We start from the raw sequence: 20606 nt of genomic DNA, 5'->3' as shown, positions 1-20606 counted from the left end.
AGAGTGAGGAGAGTAGTATCTCGGGGACGGAGAATGAGGGGCTTGGTCAGGATGGGGTGGGGAAGATTTGATGTCAAAATGCTTACAGAGATTGGGGATATAAAGAAAATGTGGGTATATGCTCAGCTGGTGCTGAAAAGAAACATTCGTATTGCACATGCACGATACCTCAGCAGAGAAAGTACTGAATGTATAATGATGACTATGTTATATGAATTGAGATCAGATAAAGGCTAGAGTCGTAAGTTTAGTAACGCTGAAAAGGTGTCATGATCCATTAAGCGACTTATTGACTAGTATTTAGGTAGACGTATCCATTCAATCCCACCAAAAGAACAAACCTACAAAACCATATTCCACTTCACCCTCTTCTCTTTCATCATCGCCAAAATACCAACAGGCAAAAACCGCTTCTCCACAAGAGTCATCCCCCCAAACCGTTTGAGCACGTCGTCTGAGTAAAGCTGCAAAATCCATTTCATTTCGGGGTTTTGATCAGACAAATGGAACTGTCCAGAGACCGCATTAAGAGCATCGCGGCAGTCTTGCGTTCCTTGGATACTCTTTGTATACGGGACCGTCATCAGGTCCTCGTATAAGAGTTGTAGGTTTTTGCTTCGGGATTCCCGATATTGGGTGAACTCCTCGAAAGACATGAAGGTGTGCATCTCCGCCTCGGTGATAACCAAGGGTTCTCCGGACTTGGGCTTGGGATTGACGGTTTCGGCGCGACGGCGGCGTGTTTTCTCGGACATTTCGTCGAAGGTCTTTTTGGCGAAGGCGTACCTTCCATGTTCTCCTTTTTTGAAGCGTTCGATACGCTCGATCGGGGATAGGTCCACTGAATCCCGCATCAGGAGGACAGAGATGAAAGGGTTACGCAGGCCTAAGCCGCCAAGCTCGGCGGGAAGGAAGAAAAAAGCGTCTGGGATGTCGGAGACCCCGAACTGTGATTGTATCTTTCTTCGTAGATGATCTGTTACCGTGTTGCCAACCTCCCCACCATCTGCATTGAACAGGGTATTTTGCATCTTCTCGTATGTGGAGAGAATGGAATCCATATGTGCACGCCCGAAGCAGTGCGCAGGCTGACCGAACGTGTTTTTGAAGAACCGTCCAATGCAGCTGTTCCACGTCCGGACCCAGGAGATCACACTGTCACATCGGCTGAGCTGGTTCTGGAGCTGGGCAACGTGTGCGTCGACCTGCGATTGATCGATCTCCCAGGTTTCTGATGTTGCGTCGAGTGTTAGGAATCCGAATGTGACCGGCCCTGGTGGGAGGCGACCTGCGATCTCGCCATCCGGGGTGTCCGCGAGGTAGACCGAGCCAGTTTTACCCCGGTTGAACTCTAGCCCGGTGACTTTCGCATACTTTTGCATAACTTCCCATGCTTTGGCACATTTGTCTGGCTTGCCGCAGAGCCACAGATCGTCATGGATGCGGTAGAGGAGCAGGCCTGTTTCCCGGTTGACGGCCAAATCCATAGGGAAAAGCACCAGCTCTCCGGTCAACTTCTCCATCGCGTGCGAAATAGGAACACCTCGCTTCCGAATCCGAGGACCAGTCTGCATCCGTCCTTCGGCGGAATGATCCAAATTCAGTGGTGCTGCGAGGTATTTCTGAAAGAAAGCGATCCATTCTTCCGGAAAGCCGAAGAACTTCATAACGGCGAGGATGGTACTGTGCGGCAGTGCAGTGGCGTACCATTTCATGTCCGATTGGACCACCGCCGCCTGGCCATTGATTTGACGTTCAAGCAGGATCTGAGATGCGACCTTCCGCAGGAGCTGCTGTTTGATGTTCGACGGTCCATCGATGCCTCTATCTGCGCCGTCCTCGTTGTTCTCATCATCGTACAACATGCCCCGTTCCGATAAGGATGATTCGGTCAGAGGCATGTGGAACAGGAAATCAGACTCCAGATAGTCGTTCTTCCGGCTCGTTTCGATACTATTTCTTATGTCGTAATCGCTTAGGTAGAATTGTCGACGCAGGCTGTCCCGCTCCGTCATTCGCGGGCTTGGATGCCAATTCCAGACCGATTTCCTCTCGATAAACTCTTTCAATATCGTTTTAATTATCGAGCACAACCGAACAGCAATATATTGAGCGAAAATAGTCTGAAGAACGTCGTCATCGATCCAGATCCGGTATTTACCGTTCAATTGTTGGCGAGGTAAAACTGGGATCCCGTCTTCGGCATGCCAGTCCCAGTTCTTGAGGTCTGCATATCGCATGTTCAGAACGTCTGCGATTTCAGTCAATGCAACGGTATTCTCCAGGCAGTATTTGAGTATCCCCTGTTTTTCTTCACTGAGAAGGTCCTCCGTCAGGAGTCCACGGATACAGGACCGGATGGAGTAAATGTTAAACGGATCCGATTTATGCCAGAGCTCAGAGCATTCATGTCTAACCTTCTCCCGGAGATAATCCAGAGCAATTCTGCTATCCTCGGTGGGAAAAAGACCATCAATAAATGCATAAATCTCATCCTCATCAGTCTCCAAAGGAGTAAACACCACCCTCTCAAACTGGTCACACAATTGCTGCAACCTTTGCTTCTGTCGCTCCTCGACCACCAAATAATCCTCCTCCTCACCATCAGGAACCTGGTCCGAGTCAGACGTAGGCTCCATCCACTCCGTCAGAAGCCGGGAATACAGATCTGCAATATCCAGCCTCATACTTTGAGCATCCAGCGTGGCAATGAGATGTTCCTGGAACGAGTCAAGCTTCTCCTGCGGAATGGAAGAGTCATACCGCGCCTGGTCTAGCCATCGTTCGATGTTGGTTATTTTGTTATCCTTTAAGTTGTCATTCCCAGAGCGGAGCGCTTTTATGCCGTGCAGAATACATGCTACTCTGTCTCGGGGGTCAGATTGTTGAGCCGCCGAGGCGAGGATTCGGGATTTTTGAGACTCGTATGTTATGCGTTGTTTCTCTAGTTCCCGGATCTTGCTTTGGGTGAGCGATTGGAGGGTTTTGGAGAATGTTGCGCTTGTTGTGGCCATTGTGGGGATAGACTTGGATGAAGTCTAGACATGGAGCAAATGATGAATAACTAAGTAACTAATTGAGATGCAGAATGGTAATAATTGCTAATATTGAATGAAGCGTTGTTCGATGAAATCTGTATCATCGTCGTTTTTAATACATCGTGAGTGGGCTTAGGCAGCGACGGCTGCCTGAGATGATCGGCATGATCCCTTGCATTTCACCCAGTCAGGAAGAACGGAGGAATGAAGCCAATCGCTCCGTCCCTGGGAATGCGTTGATAAATCTGAATATTTGTGAACAGCTTACTCAGGCTTTTAGGGTTATCGCTCAATGAAGGGAACAGCCAAGATTGCTTGTACGTTATACCAAATCAGTAGCATTATAGCTTGTTGCTACTGAATACGACTGCCATTTCAGCACGGAAAAGGCGGTTGATTCCAGCTCAGGGAGATCGATTCTCGCTCTCCATCGAGTGTTGAGACGTCTTTATGAAAAGCGGATGTGTTTCTACTGACCATGGCACGCGGCAGCAAGCATGAATTATCAAAGATCGACGGGACACACCTAGACCTATACAAGAGAACTCTGGTATCACTAAAGCCTTGTCGCATTGTTCTTGGTTTGTAAACCATTGGCCCTGAGCAGACTCCAAATGAAAGAAAGATGCCTGCGACCTTTGTCGGAGGTTATCGCCGCAAAAATGGCATAGACTAGGCGCCCGCTGTCCATACACATATGCGGTGTATCCAAGCTTTGGGGTGCTACAATATACGTAGACGTGTTCCATGAGCATCCAATCCACATCGCAGGTCTGGGAAGTAACAATGTTTGTTTGTTAGTTCATATGACGTCTTGTGTTCCCATGACGCTGCATATCTAGTCGACCAGCCCAACAGACACGGCGTCCTTTGGAGCCCTTCGATGTGAAAAGTTCTCTCTTCTCATACGCGGCGGAAACATAACCGGAATGCTGGGACTACTAAGAACTATCTGCCTCCGGCAAGACGTGTTGGTCAGATCCGCCCTGACCATCTCCTTGTGGATCGTAACCAGTTACGCCGTGACTCTCCCACATAGGCAGTCTAATGCTCGACTCGTGGCTCTTTGTAGTTTGACCGCGAGCGCCGGCGAAGCAGCCTATTACAGAGGGGTTACTGCCGTCCCTGGATACGAGCCTGTCTTTGGTCCAATCCTCGCTTTTCTCGCTCTGTGAGGTGTGGAAATCCTATATCTCCGTACTTCTTCACCCAAAGGGTCACGTACCCCACGCGGAGGGGGAAACGGATCATAGCGTCCCTCACCCATTTGAGCAGGGGCTAAAGCTACTTCTTGATACGAGAGACGTGGGAAACCAATCCCAATGTAGAAACCTGCCTACGTTTGGCTATTCTAACGCCCTACTCGTCCCAAGCAAATCGAACCTCCTTCCCTGGTCAATATGCACCTGTCTATTTGGGACCCCATACGTCTATTTCATAGGAGCTACATATGTGATGGACATACCACACCTAGTCTTCCGAGATGGCATCCCATATATTCGCAATGAGGACACGACCTTCACAAAAATACTTCGCACGGACTGCGTTAAGCCTTGGTTTCTGGGCTGTCGCATACCTCCACTTGCAGATCCTCTATGCCATAATTTGCATGACGACTGTTTTACTCTTCAACTACCCGGACATGTATCTCCCACCACTTTTTGGTCCCCTCACAGCAGTAAGCAGCGTTCGTGGATTCTGGGGGTGAGTTTACCCTAGACAAGTTATCATCATATCTACATCGTTTACTTCCAGCTTACACTTCTGGCATTGCAGAAAGTTCTGGCAGCAACTCTTTCGGAACTCACTTACAGCTACAAGCCACTACCTGATTGAAAGCATGCCAGGAATCCTAACTCGCTCTCACATAGGAAATCAGTACTGCAAGATTGGTCTAGCATTTTTTCTTTCTGGGCTGTGCCACGTGGTAGGGCATTTATCGGGTGGACTTCAACCGAGATACTATGATGTTATGTGGTTCTTTTGTGTCCAGACGCTAGGGATAGGCATTGAAGATGCTGCAAAATACATGTTCACTCTTGTGGCTGGACTGAAAGTCTATGAATATTCTCGCTTCAAATCATGTATTCCGCTCTTTGGGTACATTTGGACGATTTGCTGGTTGGCGTGGACGACTCCGTTCTACTTTCTTTCTATTGTTAGGGATGCAGATCTGTAAATTGACTGAGTGGCTTTGATTATACGTAATCATCGTCGATGAAATACAAAGACAACGATATACTCCCTGATGCTTCACTGGTCTTGGTTATTTAAGCTCCAAACGCTTACGAGTCTGATGGGTTCACAATAGCCATGAAGTATATGGTCTAGTCGGGTAACGGTATGTAGTGAAATGTCTCTAATATCGGAGTAGATACTTGTTCACTGGTGGTTAGAGACGTGGCAGGTGCGGAATTAGGGTGTAGATGAAAGGACTGGATACCTGGCTCTCACTGCAGTAGTTTAGCTGGCCTTGAAGTGGCGGTGGCACTGTTTACAGTATGGGCTCTTCCATGCTAGAAGGGCCTGAATCAGGCACTAACTAATCTCAATTGCCGCGAAAATGCACTTCACCGAGAGAGAGTGGAGCTCTGTAAGTGTAACCAATTGCAAGAATTAGTAACGCTACAAAGCTATGACTGGAGAACCTGGAATGATATGCACAATAACGATATACAGAATCGTGGCTGAAGGAGAATTATGTGAATTATTTCTATATGCTTATAGGAGCTAACAGCACGCGACTATTGTCTAAGGTATTGATAGTTAGAACACTAACCTCACTGCTTGTTTATTGCTCTTTCATATACAGGATTCCAAAGATTCGGTGCTCCGTCCCATACCCATCGCCGCCCATCGTGCAAAATGGTGTATTCTGCGGGATTCTCATATCTTCTCTTTAGCCTCCTTCCGGCTTGGTTTCCAGACAGTTGGCTTTGAGTCTCATGGTGATAGATCGACCCAACTCTCCCACCGTCTGTGCTTTCTTGACCAACGTGAGAGATATGTCAACAGCAAGAGATCGCCGGAACCAGTTACTGATTTGAATAGACACTAGCAACAACAGATACACCTACGCAAAATGTAGGCGACTGAATCAGGGAGCTTTACCGAGAGATAGCCGTCTTAGATCCATGATCGGATCGTTCGACATCACATCCAGAAGTACTATCAATCAACTCTCGACCAAAAGTCGTAATACACCTTGAGCAACTCAGGGACAGGCTTGAGGTCGATGATGTCTGGGTGATCGGCCATCGCTCGGCGGAGGTTTTCCGTGCCATACGCAGCCATATACTCCCAATCATCCCACCAAATCCTGTGATCGGCTAGTCTCTCCGCTAGAATAGAACTGGATACTTGGATTTGTGAATCTCGTTTCTTGGTGAATTTCTTCATCCATTCGGCGGTAGGAATGGAGATTAGAGGGGTAGGGGAATACTCGCTCAAGATATTATAGACCTGCCCAAGGGTTAAGACCTTGTCTTGGTCTGGCTGAGTGATATTGAAAGCATGGCCGAGGCTAGCTCCGTTTAATGAGATCCGGGATATCGCTGAACAAGCAAAGTCTACCGGTATACAATGAAACCTCTGCTGTGGTGGATGAGGATAACACCCGAGCCGAATACTGTTAGCCATGAGTCTGTTGATAATATCCTCCTTCTTACACGCGCCTGTGCGGCTGTGGCCAGTAACAATTGATGGTCGGTATATGGCTATAGGGAAACCATTCTCAATGGCGTCCCAAACAATACTTTCAGCGACAAACTTGCTTTGCGTATAGCCAATACTTTGTGCCACATTCTGAGACTCGACGCGGGGCCGGACATCCTCAGGGACGGGGCCAATGAGGTTTTCGGTGATACCGCACGCGGAGATACTAGAGCAATAATGGATAGGCTTCAATCGCTCGGTATTGGCAAGCCGAAGGGTTTCGAGAAGCCCAAGGACATTCGGACCCCTGTGAACGGAGTATGGCAAGGTGTAATTGGCATATCCTACAAAATGAAAGATCACACTGGACCACTGCGCCAAGTGACTGAAGGTTTCTGGTCGTAGACCGAGGTTCTTCTTGGCCACATCCCCAGGTATTGCGATAACCTTGGATCTGAAGTCTACTGGAAGCCCGTACTTGGCGAAGGTTTGTCTGATCCTTGTATGGCCCATGTCTGACGTATTTGCCCGAACTAGACATGCAATTTGCTTGACCTCTGATAAGGCGATAAGCTCCGACAGTAGAAAGACACCAAGGAATCCAGTTGCACCAGTAAAGAAGACATTTCCCTCAGAATCAGAGGTCCAATCTGGTATGTTGCTAGAAATCGGTCGCATTGTTTGACCAAGCGTCAAGTCATCATGGTAACTTGGCTCTTCCTCGGCCCCGTCCGAGTCATCACCTTGGCCTTCACTGCCTTTGTGATTCTTGCGCGTGTGCTTGTCGCGGAGCTTCTGAACAGCAATCTTACCCAGCCCACCGACAGTCCCTGAGTTTGAGACCTCTACTAGCGTAATCTCAATTCCAGCATGGCGGCGAAACCAAGTGCGAATCTCGAATGTCATCAATGAATCAATTGGAATATCGGATAATTCCTCTAGAGTGATATCTTCCGGTCGCGACGTGTAGGACGCGATTAATCTTCCAAGTTCAAAGACAATCCTCTCCTCCACCTCTGGTTGATCTAACAGTGACGGGTTGTTCTTGATGGCTTCCATGTGCTCCCTAAGCTCGTCAGCCCTGGAGCCCTTTGTAGGTTGTTCCATGGTAGCAATTATGTTCTTCCATATACCAAACCGCGCCTCTTTCATCCAGTCTGCAGCAAAGTCTGCGGAAGATAGAGCCCGCGTAGTTCCGAGTCCCACAGCGACCTGATTTGGGCAATGAAATCGTTGCGCTAATACCGCAACCTCGACTGCTCGAAGGAATTGCCGCTCGTCTAGCACTCGTACTGAATTTGATTGCGACGCTTCCAACGACGGTACGAGCGAGGCCTCTGACGCGTAGCCAATGTCCCCCATAAGGCCGAGGTCAATTGCATGAGCCGGCAAGTGCAGTGACTGGCGATATTTCACAAAAGCGTCTAAAAAGGTATTTGCAGCGCCATAGTTGGCTTGGCCAGGCCAGCCAATAATGCCAGCCATTGAACTGATAAGAAGGAAGAAGTCTAATGGTTTATCCTTCAGCACGTGATGAAGGTTCCATGTTCCTTTAACCTTTGGATACAATGCGGCCACCCATTCTTCGTGAACCATATAGTGTAAATTTTGATCCTGTGGGACATAAACATTAGTCAATCCGTAGTCTAACGAAGTCAGTTTAAGATATGTACCTTTAAAACCATTGACAGTTGAATGACTCCTGCAATTGGTGTTTTGGCCGCAAAAACTGCACGCCGAACGTCGTCAATGTCTCCTACATTCCCCACAACAGTAGTCGCATCACAGCCCTGGCATTCTAAGGTCTTTATAAAAGAGCTACTTTCGAGGGTATTTGGACCAGTACGTGAAAGGAAGACTAGATGTCTAGCTCCCTTTTCAACCATCCAGGTAGCAACAGCACGGCCGAGGCCTCCAAGACCACCGACGAGAAGGTACGATGCGTTTGCCGGGAAATATGCGACCATTTCGTGAATGCGAGCAACTGGAAGCGTCGATGGAAGGTCTGGCATTTTGACGACAATCTTCCCCATGTGCTGTCCGCTTTGCATATACCGGAAGGCCTTTACTACATTGACAGCATCGAATACAGTAACTGGGCTGATGGGGCCCGCCTTGCCTTCTTGAAAGTATTCCATGACACGTCCAATCATTTCGTGTAGAGCTCCAATATCTCCGTCAATGAGCTGGAGGAGGTCAATTCCAATAAAAGAGCGATTATCAAGGAACCTGTCCATCTCCAAAAGGCCGTGTCCCAGAAAGTCTCTTTTCCCAAGTTCGACCATTTTGCCGAACTTCGCAACGCATTGCCAAGATGCATGGAGCAGGTCACCCGACAAAGAGTTGAGGACCAAATCGACACCGTGGCCATCGGTCTTGTGTAATACGCCTTGCAGGAAAGACGAACTTCTAGAGTCAAATATATGATCAGCGGGAATGTTGAAGTTGTCTATGAGATGCCGAGCTTTCTCATCACTGCCAACAGTCGCGTAGATGACAGCGCCGATTAGCTGACATAGCTGTACCGCACCAAGCCCCACCCCACCACATGCAGAATGTATCAGCACTGATTGCCCTCGCTTGAGGCTGCCGGCGTTTATAAGAGAGTAGACTACAGTACCATAGACACAAAGTATCGTGGCAGCACCTTCCAGCGAAATATTGTCCGGAATTGGAAGACATCGTTCTGCTCGTACCACTTTTCGAGTGCACATGAGGCCAAGCTGAGAGACCATGATTCTATCACCGGGTGAAAATTGGTTGACAGCAGATCCCACTCGTCGCACAATTCCACTAGCTTCCAAGCCGACCTGGGTCATATCCCCCATGACGCCCATAACTACCATCAGGTCCTATTGATGTTAGATTGAGTGCCATATGTGCAAGTATCGTAGCGTGTAATTCTCACCCTAAAGTTAAGGCCAACATATTTTATATCAACTTCAAGCTCCTCCTTCTCCAAGTCATTTGGCGATATCTCTGCACAAGTCCACGTCAGGGAATCAAGCATTGCGTAAGCTTCAATATCCAGTACTTTCGGGGCTAGGCTCTCGCCTGCCTCGACTTGCTCCTCAAACGAATTCCACTGGAACCGCGGAGCGTGTACACTTCCCTCCCGGACAGCGAATTCATATTCCGGTGCCGCACTAGGATCATCCAGCTGAGACAAAAGTCGCTCAAACACCTGAACCACAGGTTGGAGGGAGACCCTGTCTACTTGGTCGATTTCGATGGTAGCAAATTGAGGCATAATCTCATGTCGAATAGTCCGGGCTAGGCCCAGAACTAACGCATATCTAGGATCGTCGCACTCCATTTGAACAAATCGTGTGACCCATAGCAGATGACCATCTCCCAAACGCGAAACATACGATTGGAAGCTCTCGAAGTCGGCTGGCGTGAGCTCATGGAAAAAGGGGCCCTCAAGGTCAATCACCGAGATTATGTTTGCACCGGGTGACGGTACTTGCTTTAGTGTGCACCAGCGAACTGAGTACCCCGCCTTTGCAAGGTCTCTCGCGAGATCCCGGGCCCAGTCGTGAATGACAGTACGATAAAGAAGAGAGACCTCTCCTTTCTCGGGTGACGTGGCAGCAGGCACCCTGGCCAAGATATGTGCATTCAGTTGATACGGCGGTTCATGATCATACCTGAAAGCCTCCACACCCGTAAATCCAGCTTCTACCAGCTTATCATGCCATTTGTCCACGGAGACATATGGCCGTTCTTCTCGCCCGTCGCCCTCACCCAGCCACCAACCCGGCAAGATACCCATGATATGGTCGATTATTGGGATGGTGCAGGTCAGTTCAATCAGTAAAAGACGGCCACCGGGAGCAAGCAACCTACGGACATTTCGTAGTGTGTCCGAAATTCGCGGGGTTGCATGGATCACATTAGCCGCAATAATCAGGTCATAACTTTCAGGCTCGAAACCTTGCTCAACTGGATCGCGGCTGATATCGAGGGTAGCGTAATCCATGGCCGGATAAGACTTATACTTTTCCTTTGCTTCTAGAAGGAATCCAGGGGATATATCTGTAAATGTATATGTAGAATATAGCCTATTGACGTGGTCCAATGTGAGGCCTTTCAAGGCAATAAGGGTATCCGCGCCAGTACCACCTCCTACTTCAAGGACCCGTAGCTGCGGATAGGAATGCCCGAGTAGGGATGCAAATTCGTGCCAGGAACCGATCATGGCAGATTGCTCGTAAAAGGATTTGAGCGCACCGTCCTCTACCAGAAGATCAATAGGTTCCAGCTGGCCCCCAAAAAGCCTGTGGATTGAACCGAGAATCCGACTATATAGGACTTGAAATGGGTAACCGATATCTTGTGGCTGCATGGATTTAAGCCCCTCCAACTCCGCAGCACGTTCCGCCGGGTTCAGGGAACAGATGTCTCTCAGCTCCGGCACTAGCACAGATGCGTTGTCACGCATGTATCTATAGTTTGTTGTTATCCAGGATAACCATTTATTCAAATGTGCCTGTGTGGGCTGTAAGGATCTCGTCTGATAATAGCATTCCACGCCATAAAGACCACCTAGCCTGACAACCCTACGGCGACCCTCCAAGAAGCTCGGTGATGAAGAAAACAGTTGTTGTCCAACAGGGACAAAGTCGATGTGAGGACCCCAGTGAATTGTCGCAGCTACCGGAAGCTTGCGAATCCCTATATCAGGATCTTGAATGCTGAAGAAAAGGCCATGCTGCAGGGAGAGTACCACTTGGTCCTTGGAGACAAGCATTGCATTTCCACGCATCATGCCTCCCGAGGCGTCACAGGACACATCGAGTGACATTTTCCCCCTTCCAATACCTACATAAAGCTCTCCGATAGCCGTCGGGATTGCCAAACGGGTCATTTGGCGAGGGATGCCATGGGTTACAGCCACACTGAGCAGTTGAAGGCTCTCGTCTATAATAGTCGGGTGTAGCGAGTAGTGACTCACGTACAAGCTTTCATCATCCTGCAACATCGCAGCAGCTTGATAACTTGACGGACTGGCCGAGATCTGTTCAAGTCCTCTGAATTGAGGACCATATTCTAACCCACGCCTCTCTAAAGCGTTGTACCACTTCTCAGATCTGACCAGTCTAGGATATGGTGTGATCTCTTTTGCCTTTAAGGTCCGATCTGACGCGGGCCTCACTTGACCAATACAGTGCTTTTTCCACTTGGCGCTTTGAGAGGCAGATATTGTAAAGTCATACCATATGGAATCAATATTATCAGCAAGCCTTGCTGGTCGAAGAGTTGTTATAATCTCCGTTGCACTAGATGTCTCTAGCGTTAACGCAGCGCGCATAAACATGTTCCTCACTGAATATTCAGTTGACTCTGTTATTTGCCGAATCGCTTCACCCACCATTGCAACATATCCTGCACAGGGAAAAACCACATCCTTACCAATCCTATGGTCTCCAAGCCAAGGAACCTGGTCTATCTGCAGGATATTCCTCCATGACGGTTCAACGCTGGATGACTCAAGCACCCTAGAGCCCAGAAGCTCATGGTGAGGCTCTTGACGTAATCTCCATTGGTTTGCTAAACGTGACTCATTCCAATATCTCTCACCATGCTTCCAAGTATAAGGGGGGAGGTCGTGTAGAGCCGCGCCATTGGGAATAATGCCGTTAAGGTCAATAGGAATGCCATGCGTAAATATATGGCCGGCCGTGGCCAGTAGGCTTTGCCACTCTCCAGTTCCTCTGCGCAACGTAGGAACGTACAATGCAGCTCTTTCTTTGCTAGTTTGTGCTTGGAATATTTGCCTCAGGGGACCAGCAAGGGTGGAGTGCGGACCAATTTCCAGAAATAACTTTACCGGTCCGTTGTTATCCAGGATACCTTGCACTGCGGCCCTAAACAAAACGGGAGATGACAAGTTCTGGGACCAATACGTGGTATCAAGTTTGCTTGCTTCAATAATCGGTGTTGAAGTTACACTCGAATAAAGAGGAACCATGGAGCTATTGTGACATATATGTGGTGATATCAGTGACTCGTAAATTTGTCTGGCACCCCGCATATGGTGAGAATGATAGGCAACATCCACCGCAAGATGCTTGCACATTACATTCTCATCATCATTGTGAATCTTGATGAGAACACGGTCCAAGGCTTCCTTGTCCCCTGATAGTGTGACACTAATTGGACTGTTTTCACATGCAACAGTCACGCCTTCTTCCAAGAACACGCGAGCAGCGTCTGGGCTCATACCAACAGCGGCCATTGCACCAGAATGGCTGATGGACAGAGTCTTTATCGCTTGGCCGCGGCAGTAGGACAGGATAATAGCTACACGAGCAGATATTGCTCCCGAAGCATATGCTGCAGCTATTTCACCACTTGAGTGGCCCACCACCACCGATGGGACGATGCCCCACTCCCGAAGCAGATTGACGAGAGCAATTTGAATCGCTGTGCAAAGGGGTTGGGCGAATTCAGCATGTCCCACGTGGCTAATCGACTCATCTTTAGAAAGTTCCTCTGGCCTTGGTGAGTGGGAATGATGCCCGCAGTTTAAAGTAACGGGGATAACATACCTTCAATACTCCAGGGAGGCGCTTCCCTGAGCTCCGTCAAGATCTTGTCCATCCGGTGGATATCTTCGCGGAACTTTGGGAATCTACACATAAGTTCCTTTCCCATTGTTGGCCACTGGGCTCCCTGGCCATTAAATACGAATACTGGGCATGGAGCCGTGGATTGAGCTTTTTGAAAGGTCGGAAGAGACCCATCCTTGTCAGTTACAGCAAAGGCTCTATAAGGCAGGTGCTCTCGTCTTCGCGCAAGGGTGAAAGCTAAATCCTTCAAACATGATGTATTAGCTTCGATATACCTTGTAATCCTTTCGATTTGCCCATCTAACGATTTCGTTTCCTTTGCAGAGAGAACCAAGAGCTGGTAATCTGGCTCGGAGACCAATTGTGCTTCTGGACTCGTTTTTCGCAGTACGGAAGATGCAGAATCTAGTATAACCTGACAGATTTAGTACGCCATATCTCTCTTGCATCGACCCCGAGGATATATGCGTACATGAGCGTTGGTTCCCCCAATGCCGAAAGAGTTAACGCTGATCCTCTCCTTCCGATCGGACGGCCATGGTGTTGGCTCTACAGGTACTTGCAGTTTGGCGCTCTCGAAAGGAACTATATAGCAAAAGACCAATTAGTGAGTATATTGCATACCTTAGCTATCCACAGAATGACATGTAACACCCACTCTTAGGATTCGGTGTCTGGAAGTGCACATTGGGAGGGATGATCTTGTTCTCTAGTGCCAAGACGCACTTGATAATGCTCGTGATTCCCGACGCGCCTTCGGAGTGACCGACATTGGGCTTAACCTTCTTGGGATTAGCAACGGTCGGGGTCTTCAAATCAATCAAACAACAACAACAACAACTTACGGCTCCAATGTATATTCCCTTCTCGCCAAATATGTTGGCCACGCCGGTTGTTTCCGCAGTATCTCCAGCTATGGTACCTGTTCCGTGACATTCGAAAAACGCAGTCTTATGAATATCATCACCTTCGATGTGGGCCTTTTTATACGCTCGTCTAACCAACCTCTCTTGCGCTTTGGAGCCGGGGGTGGTGATGCTGGGTGTTTTGCCGTCACAGTTGACCGCCGTTGAGCGAATAATGGCTCGTATTGGGTCGGCATTGGCTAATGCATCATCCAGAGGCTTGATATAGACTGCATTAATTGCTTCGCCTCTTCCGTACCCATCAGCTGCAGCATCAAATGTTCTGCAGATTCCGCTCGATGAGAGAACCAAGTTTTCTGACATTGTTGTCGTCATGGTCGGGCTCATGATAAGGTTTGTTCCGGCAACAATCGCAGATGAACATTCCCCGGTGTAAATTGCCTGGCACGCTTCGTGTAAACCAACCATGGATGACGAGCAACCGGTTCGGACTGTGACACTGGGCCCTGTCAAATCGTACTCGTATGAAAGCCGGTTCGACAGCGCAAAATCACCAGCGCTCATGACCCGATATCTATCGTGTTGCTGTGTGTCCTTACTCAAGAGATCCAGCCAATCTTCCCCGAAGACGCCAACGAAGCATCCAATATTTGTACCCTGCCAGTTCGTCTGGCCGGCATTTTCCATGCATTCCCAGACTACTTCCAGCAGTAGTCTCTGTTGTGGATCGAGCTTCTCCGCTTCAAGTTTACTTATACCGAAGAACCCGACGTCTAGTTGCGCGATATCTTGCTCTAAGAAGTAGCCATGTTTTGTCCGGACAGCACCTTCGCGTGCCTCGTCGTAGAATGCATCGACGTTGTACCTCGTTTCAGGGACCCTACATAGGCCATCACGCTTGTTGACAAGAAAGTCCCAGAATTCACTTCCCGAGCTTACTCCACCAGGAAGCCTCATCCCCATCCCCACAATGGCGATAGGGAAGGGGACTGGGCCCTCCCTGACATCGTCGACAACGTACTCTGTCACCCCGCCCCTGTTCAACCAGACTGGAGTCGGCCTGCGGACTGAGCTGGGATCTTTAACTTCTGCGACTTTTGGAAATGCTACATTGCTACAGCATTGTTCCATACTTGCAGAGCTATCCAGACAAACAGGGCCGACTCTTCTGGAGATGATTTACCAACGGCTGCTGAGACGGAACAACCGTATGAGAGGGGAAGCTATAACAAAAGAGGGGTATATTCCCTTAACTGATAGGTCTTAGGTGCTTTAGTTATACAATGCGAAAGAGCATTTTTCATACAACCTCTCTTCAGCCCCATCACGTCGTACATACTAGAAGATATGCGGTATATTCTGTATGCGTGGAAACCTGCATTTATTATGGTTGGTTCTCGGCGGTTGTTGCGCCCACCTTCTACAGCCATTCTCTTGGATCTTCATGCTACAACCCGCAATGTGCTTTTTCCCCCATAGAATCCACACATCTGATCTACATGTCATGCCTTATAGATAGGCTGTTCTACAAGATGTACAAGAGCAAGAAGTACAACTTCTGTATAGACCAAGGTACGACGTCGGTTTTCCAGGACACGTACAATATACTTATTATCCTCTCTCGCTAGGCGGGTCTAGCCACAATAGCCAAAACTTAGCTTTCGAGATTATCGCATATGCTTAATTTCCCGACAAGCCCTTCAATCCCCGGTTATCTTGCTTTAATTGCCGGTGGCTTCGTCGGGATATTTCGACCTTCACGTACGGTTACTTTCTACCGGCAGGATATACTGCTGTCGTGACACGAACACAGGTACTACATCCCACAGAACTATACCTGCCCAATGAGTAACAAAAGTATTGGGACCGGATACATTAGGATTTATCTGAAAATCATGGAACCAGTCTACACATTGCTTCGCCATATACACGATGCTTGGGGCGACTTGTCATGCTCCTCCTAGCGTACTAGACATATCTATATCTCCCCTGATATCCGATTATTTTAATATATTATAGCACTCTAAGCTGAGACTGTTGTCTTCAATATGCGAAATTTAGTACATACAACATATATTTGATGGCCGAGGACCTATCCTAACCGGACGCGTGGCGTACTTCGTAATATGTATTAGCAAATGAATAGACACCACCAACATTCTAAACACAACTTGCAAAGGATAATTCACGATATGCACTGTATTAATGACTAGATACAGGGGTAACCTAATTATCACAAGAAAAGCCAGAAAATACATCCATCAACTTCAGCAGTTCACCCCAACGTGGATCCTTCTGGATCTCAATGTTGCCATCCGGCGTCATGACCTTATACTCGTCACATTCCTTCGTACCGTAGGAATGATCATTGTCTCCGTTGACGAAGGCAACCAAGTCGCCAATCCAATTGTCCATCAACTGTCGCTCAGCAGGGTTCGGGCCATGCATTACAGAGTAACTAAATGAAAAACGTTAGAAAGAATATTCGTCCGAAAATGGAGACCGAGGGATCTCCCACGTCTCATACTCACTTCCATATTGGTTTATCCATCGCATGACTCACTCCAAATGCAGCAGGGGCTACTTTTTCGGTAATGAACGACATGCGGTATGCAATAAGATACCGCCACACATCTTTAATATCCACCCCATGTTGTAGTAAATTATGAGCTAAGAACCGCGACGGAGCTCGGACCTGACCATCGGAGATGATTTGTCCAAACACAGCTTCCCAATCCTCTTTTCGGTCCGAGTCAGGAAGAGGGTAATGCTGCAGCAATCGAGATGTCGTCGATGGGGAATAATAATTGGAAACCTGCAACTCTAGCGACGCTCTGTTGGCTTGTGGGCCATTAGTCACGGCATATAATGTTTCCTCGTTTAGAACCTCCCCGATTAATAAACGCAGGTGACGTCTCTTAAATTCATTTGCAAACGACCCATCCCGATAGTATTCGAAAATGCCAGGGTGGATGAAAACGCCATCAGTCACGGGTCGGAACGTGTGATGCTTCAGTTTCATAACCGCATCACACAACTGCTCGGCATCAATCTGGCGCAGTCTCCGAAGCTTTTCAGGCCCTGATGTATCTGGTGATATCTTAAAATATTCGCATAGTTCATCAAACTGGGGTTGACAGTCTTCCGGGGTTTTGGGTTGAGTCGGAATCGCGTTAGAATACATCACTAATCGTCTGAAATGATTCCGAGCAGACTCGTCTATCGATCCACGAAAATCGTACAGCGTTTGGGCCTGAACGGCATATGCGCCCGCGCTGCGTCCTGACAAGGTAATATTCTCAGGATCTCCGCCGAAAGCTGCTATGTTGTTATAGACCCACTCCATTGCGAGTCGCTGGTCCCAAAGGCCGTAATTGCCCACTTCTTGTCCACCGGATTCCTCTCTCAGTGCTTCGCTGGCCAGAAATCCGAACACGTTGAGACGGTAACCCACCGCGACAAATACAGCATTCAACTGGCCTGTGGAGATAAGTTCGGTTGGATCCATCGATTCTTCCTGACTGGGGTCACCAATCTGGAACCATCCGCCATGGAACCAGATCATCACCGGCCATTTCGGGTTCGTTTCGTTGGACTTTCCGACCGGTGTCCAGATGTTCAGGCGCAAACAGTCCTCCCCAAAGACATGTTGCGGAAGTTGTTTCTTCACAGAGGCGGAGTAGCTGGATTGTAAGCAGACTTTTCCGAACTTTGTTGCATCGTGTGGGATACCATTAGCAGACGAGTATGAGAAAGACTCTGGCAATGGTCGTGGTTTTCGCCATCGATACTCACCCGTCGGTGGTAGAGCGTATGAAATGTCAACGTATCGTCGAGATTTGTTGTCAAATTGGAGGCCGCGAACTTTCCCAGCATTGTTGGCTAATTCTACTTCGCATTCAGCTGATTGGTAACTAGAAAGTATGTTTCCCATTTTGCTTTTTCTTTTGGCCTTTGACGTTGTTTTTCCGGTTGATAAGTGGGGGATCACAGAATATATTCTTGACTTAGACTACGGGTAGAGCATTGATGGAACCTTAATATTGAGGCACAACAGACGTTAAAGGAAATGACAGAAAGAATATATATAAGAAGTTAAAAGTCCTCCGAAGTCAAGAAAGATAAGTAAAAGTAAAAGAGCAAAAGAAAAAGTAGTATTTCATTGAATTGGGAATTCGTAATGGGTCTCGCGGCTCGTTGCGCTGCCCCGGTCAGGTGCAGTACATGATGAGGGAGCGATACTATTGGTCCGTTTAATCGACCGGCACGGGGAGGTAAAAATGTGGACGGCAGGTTTTGATAATACCAAAACACCTGCTTGGCGAGTCACTCCTTATCTTCCCCACCCGAATAACGATAAGAACTTCAAAGAAAAGCCAAACAATACCAGCATGCAGAGTACAGGGTCTTCCTAGGCTCAATGGATCAGGGCGATGCTGTTCGGCCCCGTCGGAAACGCGTAGAGCGCGGCAAACGCTCGAAAGATGGTGATTTTAACCAGTACCTATCTGCGAAGGAGATCAATACTGACATGAATCTGATACTGAGGCTGCCGAACCTGTGTTGGTAAAAGGGTTAAGTGTGATGAGGAGCGTCCTATTTGCGGACGTTGTGTGCGTCTTCACTTGGTGTGCGAATGGGCACCCCGGCGACCTCCTTTGTCCTCGAGACGGAGGGGTTTTGGGCCAATAAAACATAGGAACAGCGAGTCATGGACTCCTCCACCAATCTTACCAAACTCTAAGTTACCTTGTCAGCCAGGGGAGATGTCCAGCATTAGTCCGTCCTCCAAGGGAAGCAGTGGGCGGCATTCACAGATATTAAACGAAGACAAATGTGAAGCAAGAGGTACTAAGGTACACGCTAGAGAACAGGTATTCGTGCCAGAAATGGGTATTTCGTCGTCTCTGTTGTCTTTCAGTTCCAGAGGCTCTTCCGTCATTGGACCAGTGGGAAGCGCTTCGCCTATTATATCGTTACCTACACCAGAACAACAAGTCGATCAAGAGTCCACACCAAGTCTTCCGGTGACTAGGCCGGGGCTTCAAGCTGGTATCCAGGATGAATACCACGTGCTACATGAATATCATCCAAACAGCTTGTTGGACCCTATACCCCTGCTGTTTATGAATTACATGCGAAACATCCCAACACATGATGTCGATGATATGCAGGCATTGTCTTTTCATCGGGCTGTTTTTGGGCCACTGAAGTCAACACGTGACCCTGCCCACTCAGCCCAATCTCTTTTCGTTGATTATGTTGTCGACAAGCAAATGGCGCTTCACTTCCTCCTCGCCGTCGCTCATAGTGAACTGTCACTATACTATGACAATGGGCTCGTTCTACCCCAAAAGTCTTGCCTGCACTTCCATCAAGGTACAAAGTTGCTCCGGTATGCTTCAACTCCGCGAGGGCCAACTGACCATGTTAACATGATGCTCTCTTTTTTGTATATGTATATGTTCTGGATGCGACGCGACAATCCAGCCCCACAAAAGTTGCGAGAACTGAGTCGAACAGTAGTGGAATATGTGCGGACTTATAGGGTGGATGAGCTCTGCACTAATGATGACGTGAATCTCTTCCCGGAAACTTTCGCTGCTGGACTGTTAATTCCAGATCAAGTCCTTCTCGCGCGAATTTTCACGTATCTATACGATCGCGACGGCTTCTGCTCCTTCTTCGGATGCGGTGGCTCCTTCGCTACATTTGTTAATGAGGACTACTTTAAGATGCGTAAAATATGGAGGCTCTCGCGGACCGTATTTCTTTTGTTCCCCGAACAGAACGGGCTTACCAGTGGCAGCTTGCCGGAGGTCCACGAAGCGGTGATATTGGAGCTTTATTTCATGCTCATTAATATACACCATGAAATCAATATACACAGCCAAACTGGGGGGCTACACCGGTACGGTAACGAACGAAGGTTAAAACAACACCTTAATCAACTGAAAAAGGTACATAAGGCCGCATATGCAATTTTTAAGTGTCGTAGGATTTGACTGATCCAAAATAGGAATACGCCTGTCTCTTTTCGCTGGCCACAGATAGCGAACCACTGAACACTTGTCGTGCGTCTTTAATGGAGTGTGTTACTGTGACTTTTTTCTATGCTCTGCAAATATACCTGCACCGGAGCTGCGAATCGGCCTTCGGCACTGACCCTGTTCCCGAAGAAGTCAGCTGCGCTCTCGGCTCATTGGCTACTGCTGCATATAATGCAGTGTCCATTGGGCCTATCCAATTGCTGGAAAGGTTTCAATGGTCTCTGTTTATTTGGGGGGTCGAGACACGCGATCCAGTGCATCGAGGGTGGATCATAACCCATCTTTCAGACCCCGCACTTAAGAGAGTTTTTCAGCTCGTCCAGGAAGCAACGAGACATTCTCCAGTAACCATGCACAACCTCCGACAAATAGTTGGTGAGCCGCGATAAGACTGTTTAGCTGCAGCAAGTTGCTTTTTTTCTT

General features: G+C 48.2%; 6 protein-coding genes across 6 annotated transcripts; 1 reads left to right on the top strand and 5 right to left on the bottom strand.

Annotated features, from left to right (window-relative positions):
* Positions 1-285: 285 nt before the first annotated feature.
* On the bottom strand, positions 286-719 carry BDV27DRAFT_122809 (uncharacterized protein). Its single transcript, XM_032065717.1, has one exon. It carries the CDS (start codon positions 666-668, stop codon positions 342-344), a length of 327 nt encoding a protein of 108 aa, XP_031931190.1. The 5' UTR covers positions 669-719; the 3' UTR covers positions 286-341.
* BDV27DRAFT_122808 (uncharacterized protein) lies at positions 714-1214 on the bottom strand (the record flags this gene model as incomplete). The annotated part of the gene is made up of 1 exon (XM_032065716.1): positions 714-1214. A coding segment is annotated over exon 1 (185 nt), but the record flags the coding sequence as incomplete, so codon positions are not given.
* A 4995-nt stretch (positions 1215-6209) lies between these two features.
* Positions 6210-15264, bottom strand: BDV27DRAFT_154279 (uncharacterized protein; the record flags this gene model as incomplete). The annotated part of the gene is made up of 7 exons (XM_032071934.1): positions 6210-8306; positions 8366-9544; positions 9601-13190; positions 13247-13682; positions 13740-13852; positions 13926-14049; positions 14113-15264. The coding sequence occupies 7 exons, from the start codon at positions 15262-15264 to the stop codon at positions 6210-6212; spliced, it is 8691 nt and encodes a 2896-aa protein (XP_031931188.1).
* Positions 15265-16353: 1089 nt separating this feature from the next.
* Positions 16354-18255, bottom strand: BDV27DRAFT_122801 (Alpha/Beta hydrolase protein). Its single transcript, XM_032065715.1, has 2 exons — positions 16665-18255; positions 16354-16591 (listed from the first exon to the last, which is right to left on the bottom strand). Exons 1-2 carry the CDS (start codon positions 18065-18067, stop codon positions 16360-16362), a joined length of 1635 nt encoding a protein of 544 aa, XP_031931187.1. The 5' UTR covers positions 18068-18255; the 3' UTR covers positions 16354-16359.
* Positions 18256-18511: 256 nt separating this feature from the next.
* Positions 18512-18906, bottom strand: BDV27DRAFT_122800 (uncharacterized protein). Its single transcript, XM_032065714.1, has 2 exons — positions 18682-18906; positions 18512-18620 (listed from the first exon to the last, which is right to left on the bottom strand). Exons 1-2 carry the CDS (start codon positions 18828-18830, stop codon positions 18551-18553), a joined length of 219 nt encoding a protein of 72 aa, XP_031931186.1. The 5' UTR covers positions 18831-18906; the 3' UTR covers positions 18512-18550.
* A 116-nt stretch (positions 18907-19022) lies between these two features.
* BDV27DRAFT_142211 (uncharacterized protein) lies at positions 19023-20572 on the top strand (the record flags this gene model as incomplete). Its single annotated transcript, XM_032069919.1, has 2 exons — positions 19023-20093; positions 20153-20572. 2 exons carry the CDS (start codon positions 19023-19025, stop codon positions 20570-20572), a joined length of 1491 nt encoding a protein of 496 aa, XP_031931185.1.
* Positions 20573-20606: the final 34 nt, after the last annotated feature.

The sequence above is a fragment of the Aspergillus caelatus genome (genome assembly GCF_009193585.1).
Source record: "Aspergillus caelatus strain CBS 763.97 unplaced genomic scaffold BDV27scaffold_26, whole genome shotgun sequence".
Taxonomy (NCBI): Eukaryota; Fungi; Ascomycota; class Eurotiomycetes; order Eurotiales; family Aspergillaceae; genus Aspergillus; species Aspergillus caelatus.
This window is presented reverse-complemented; position numbering and strand designations above follow the sequence as displayed.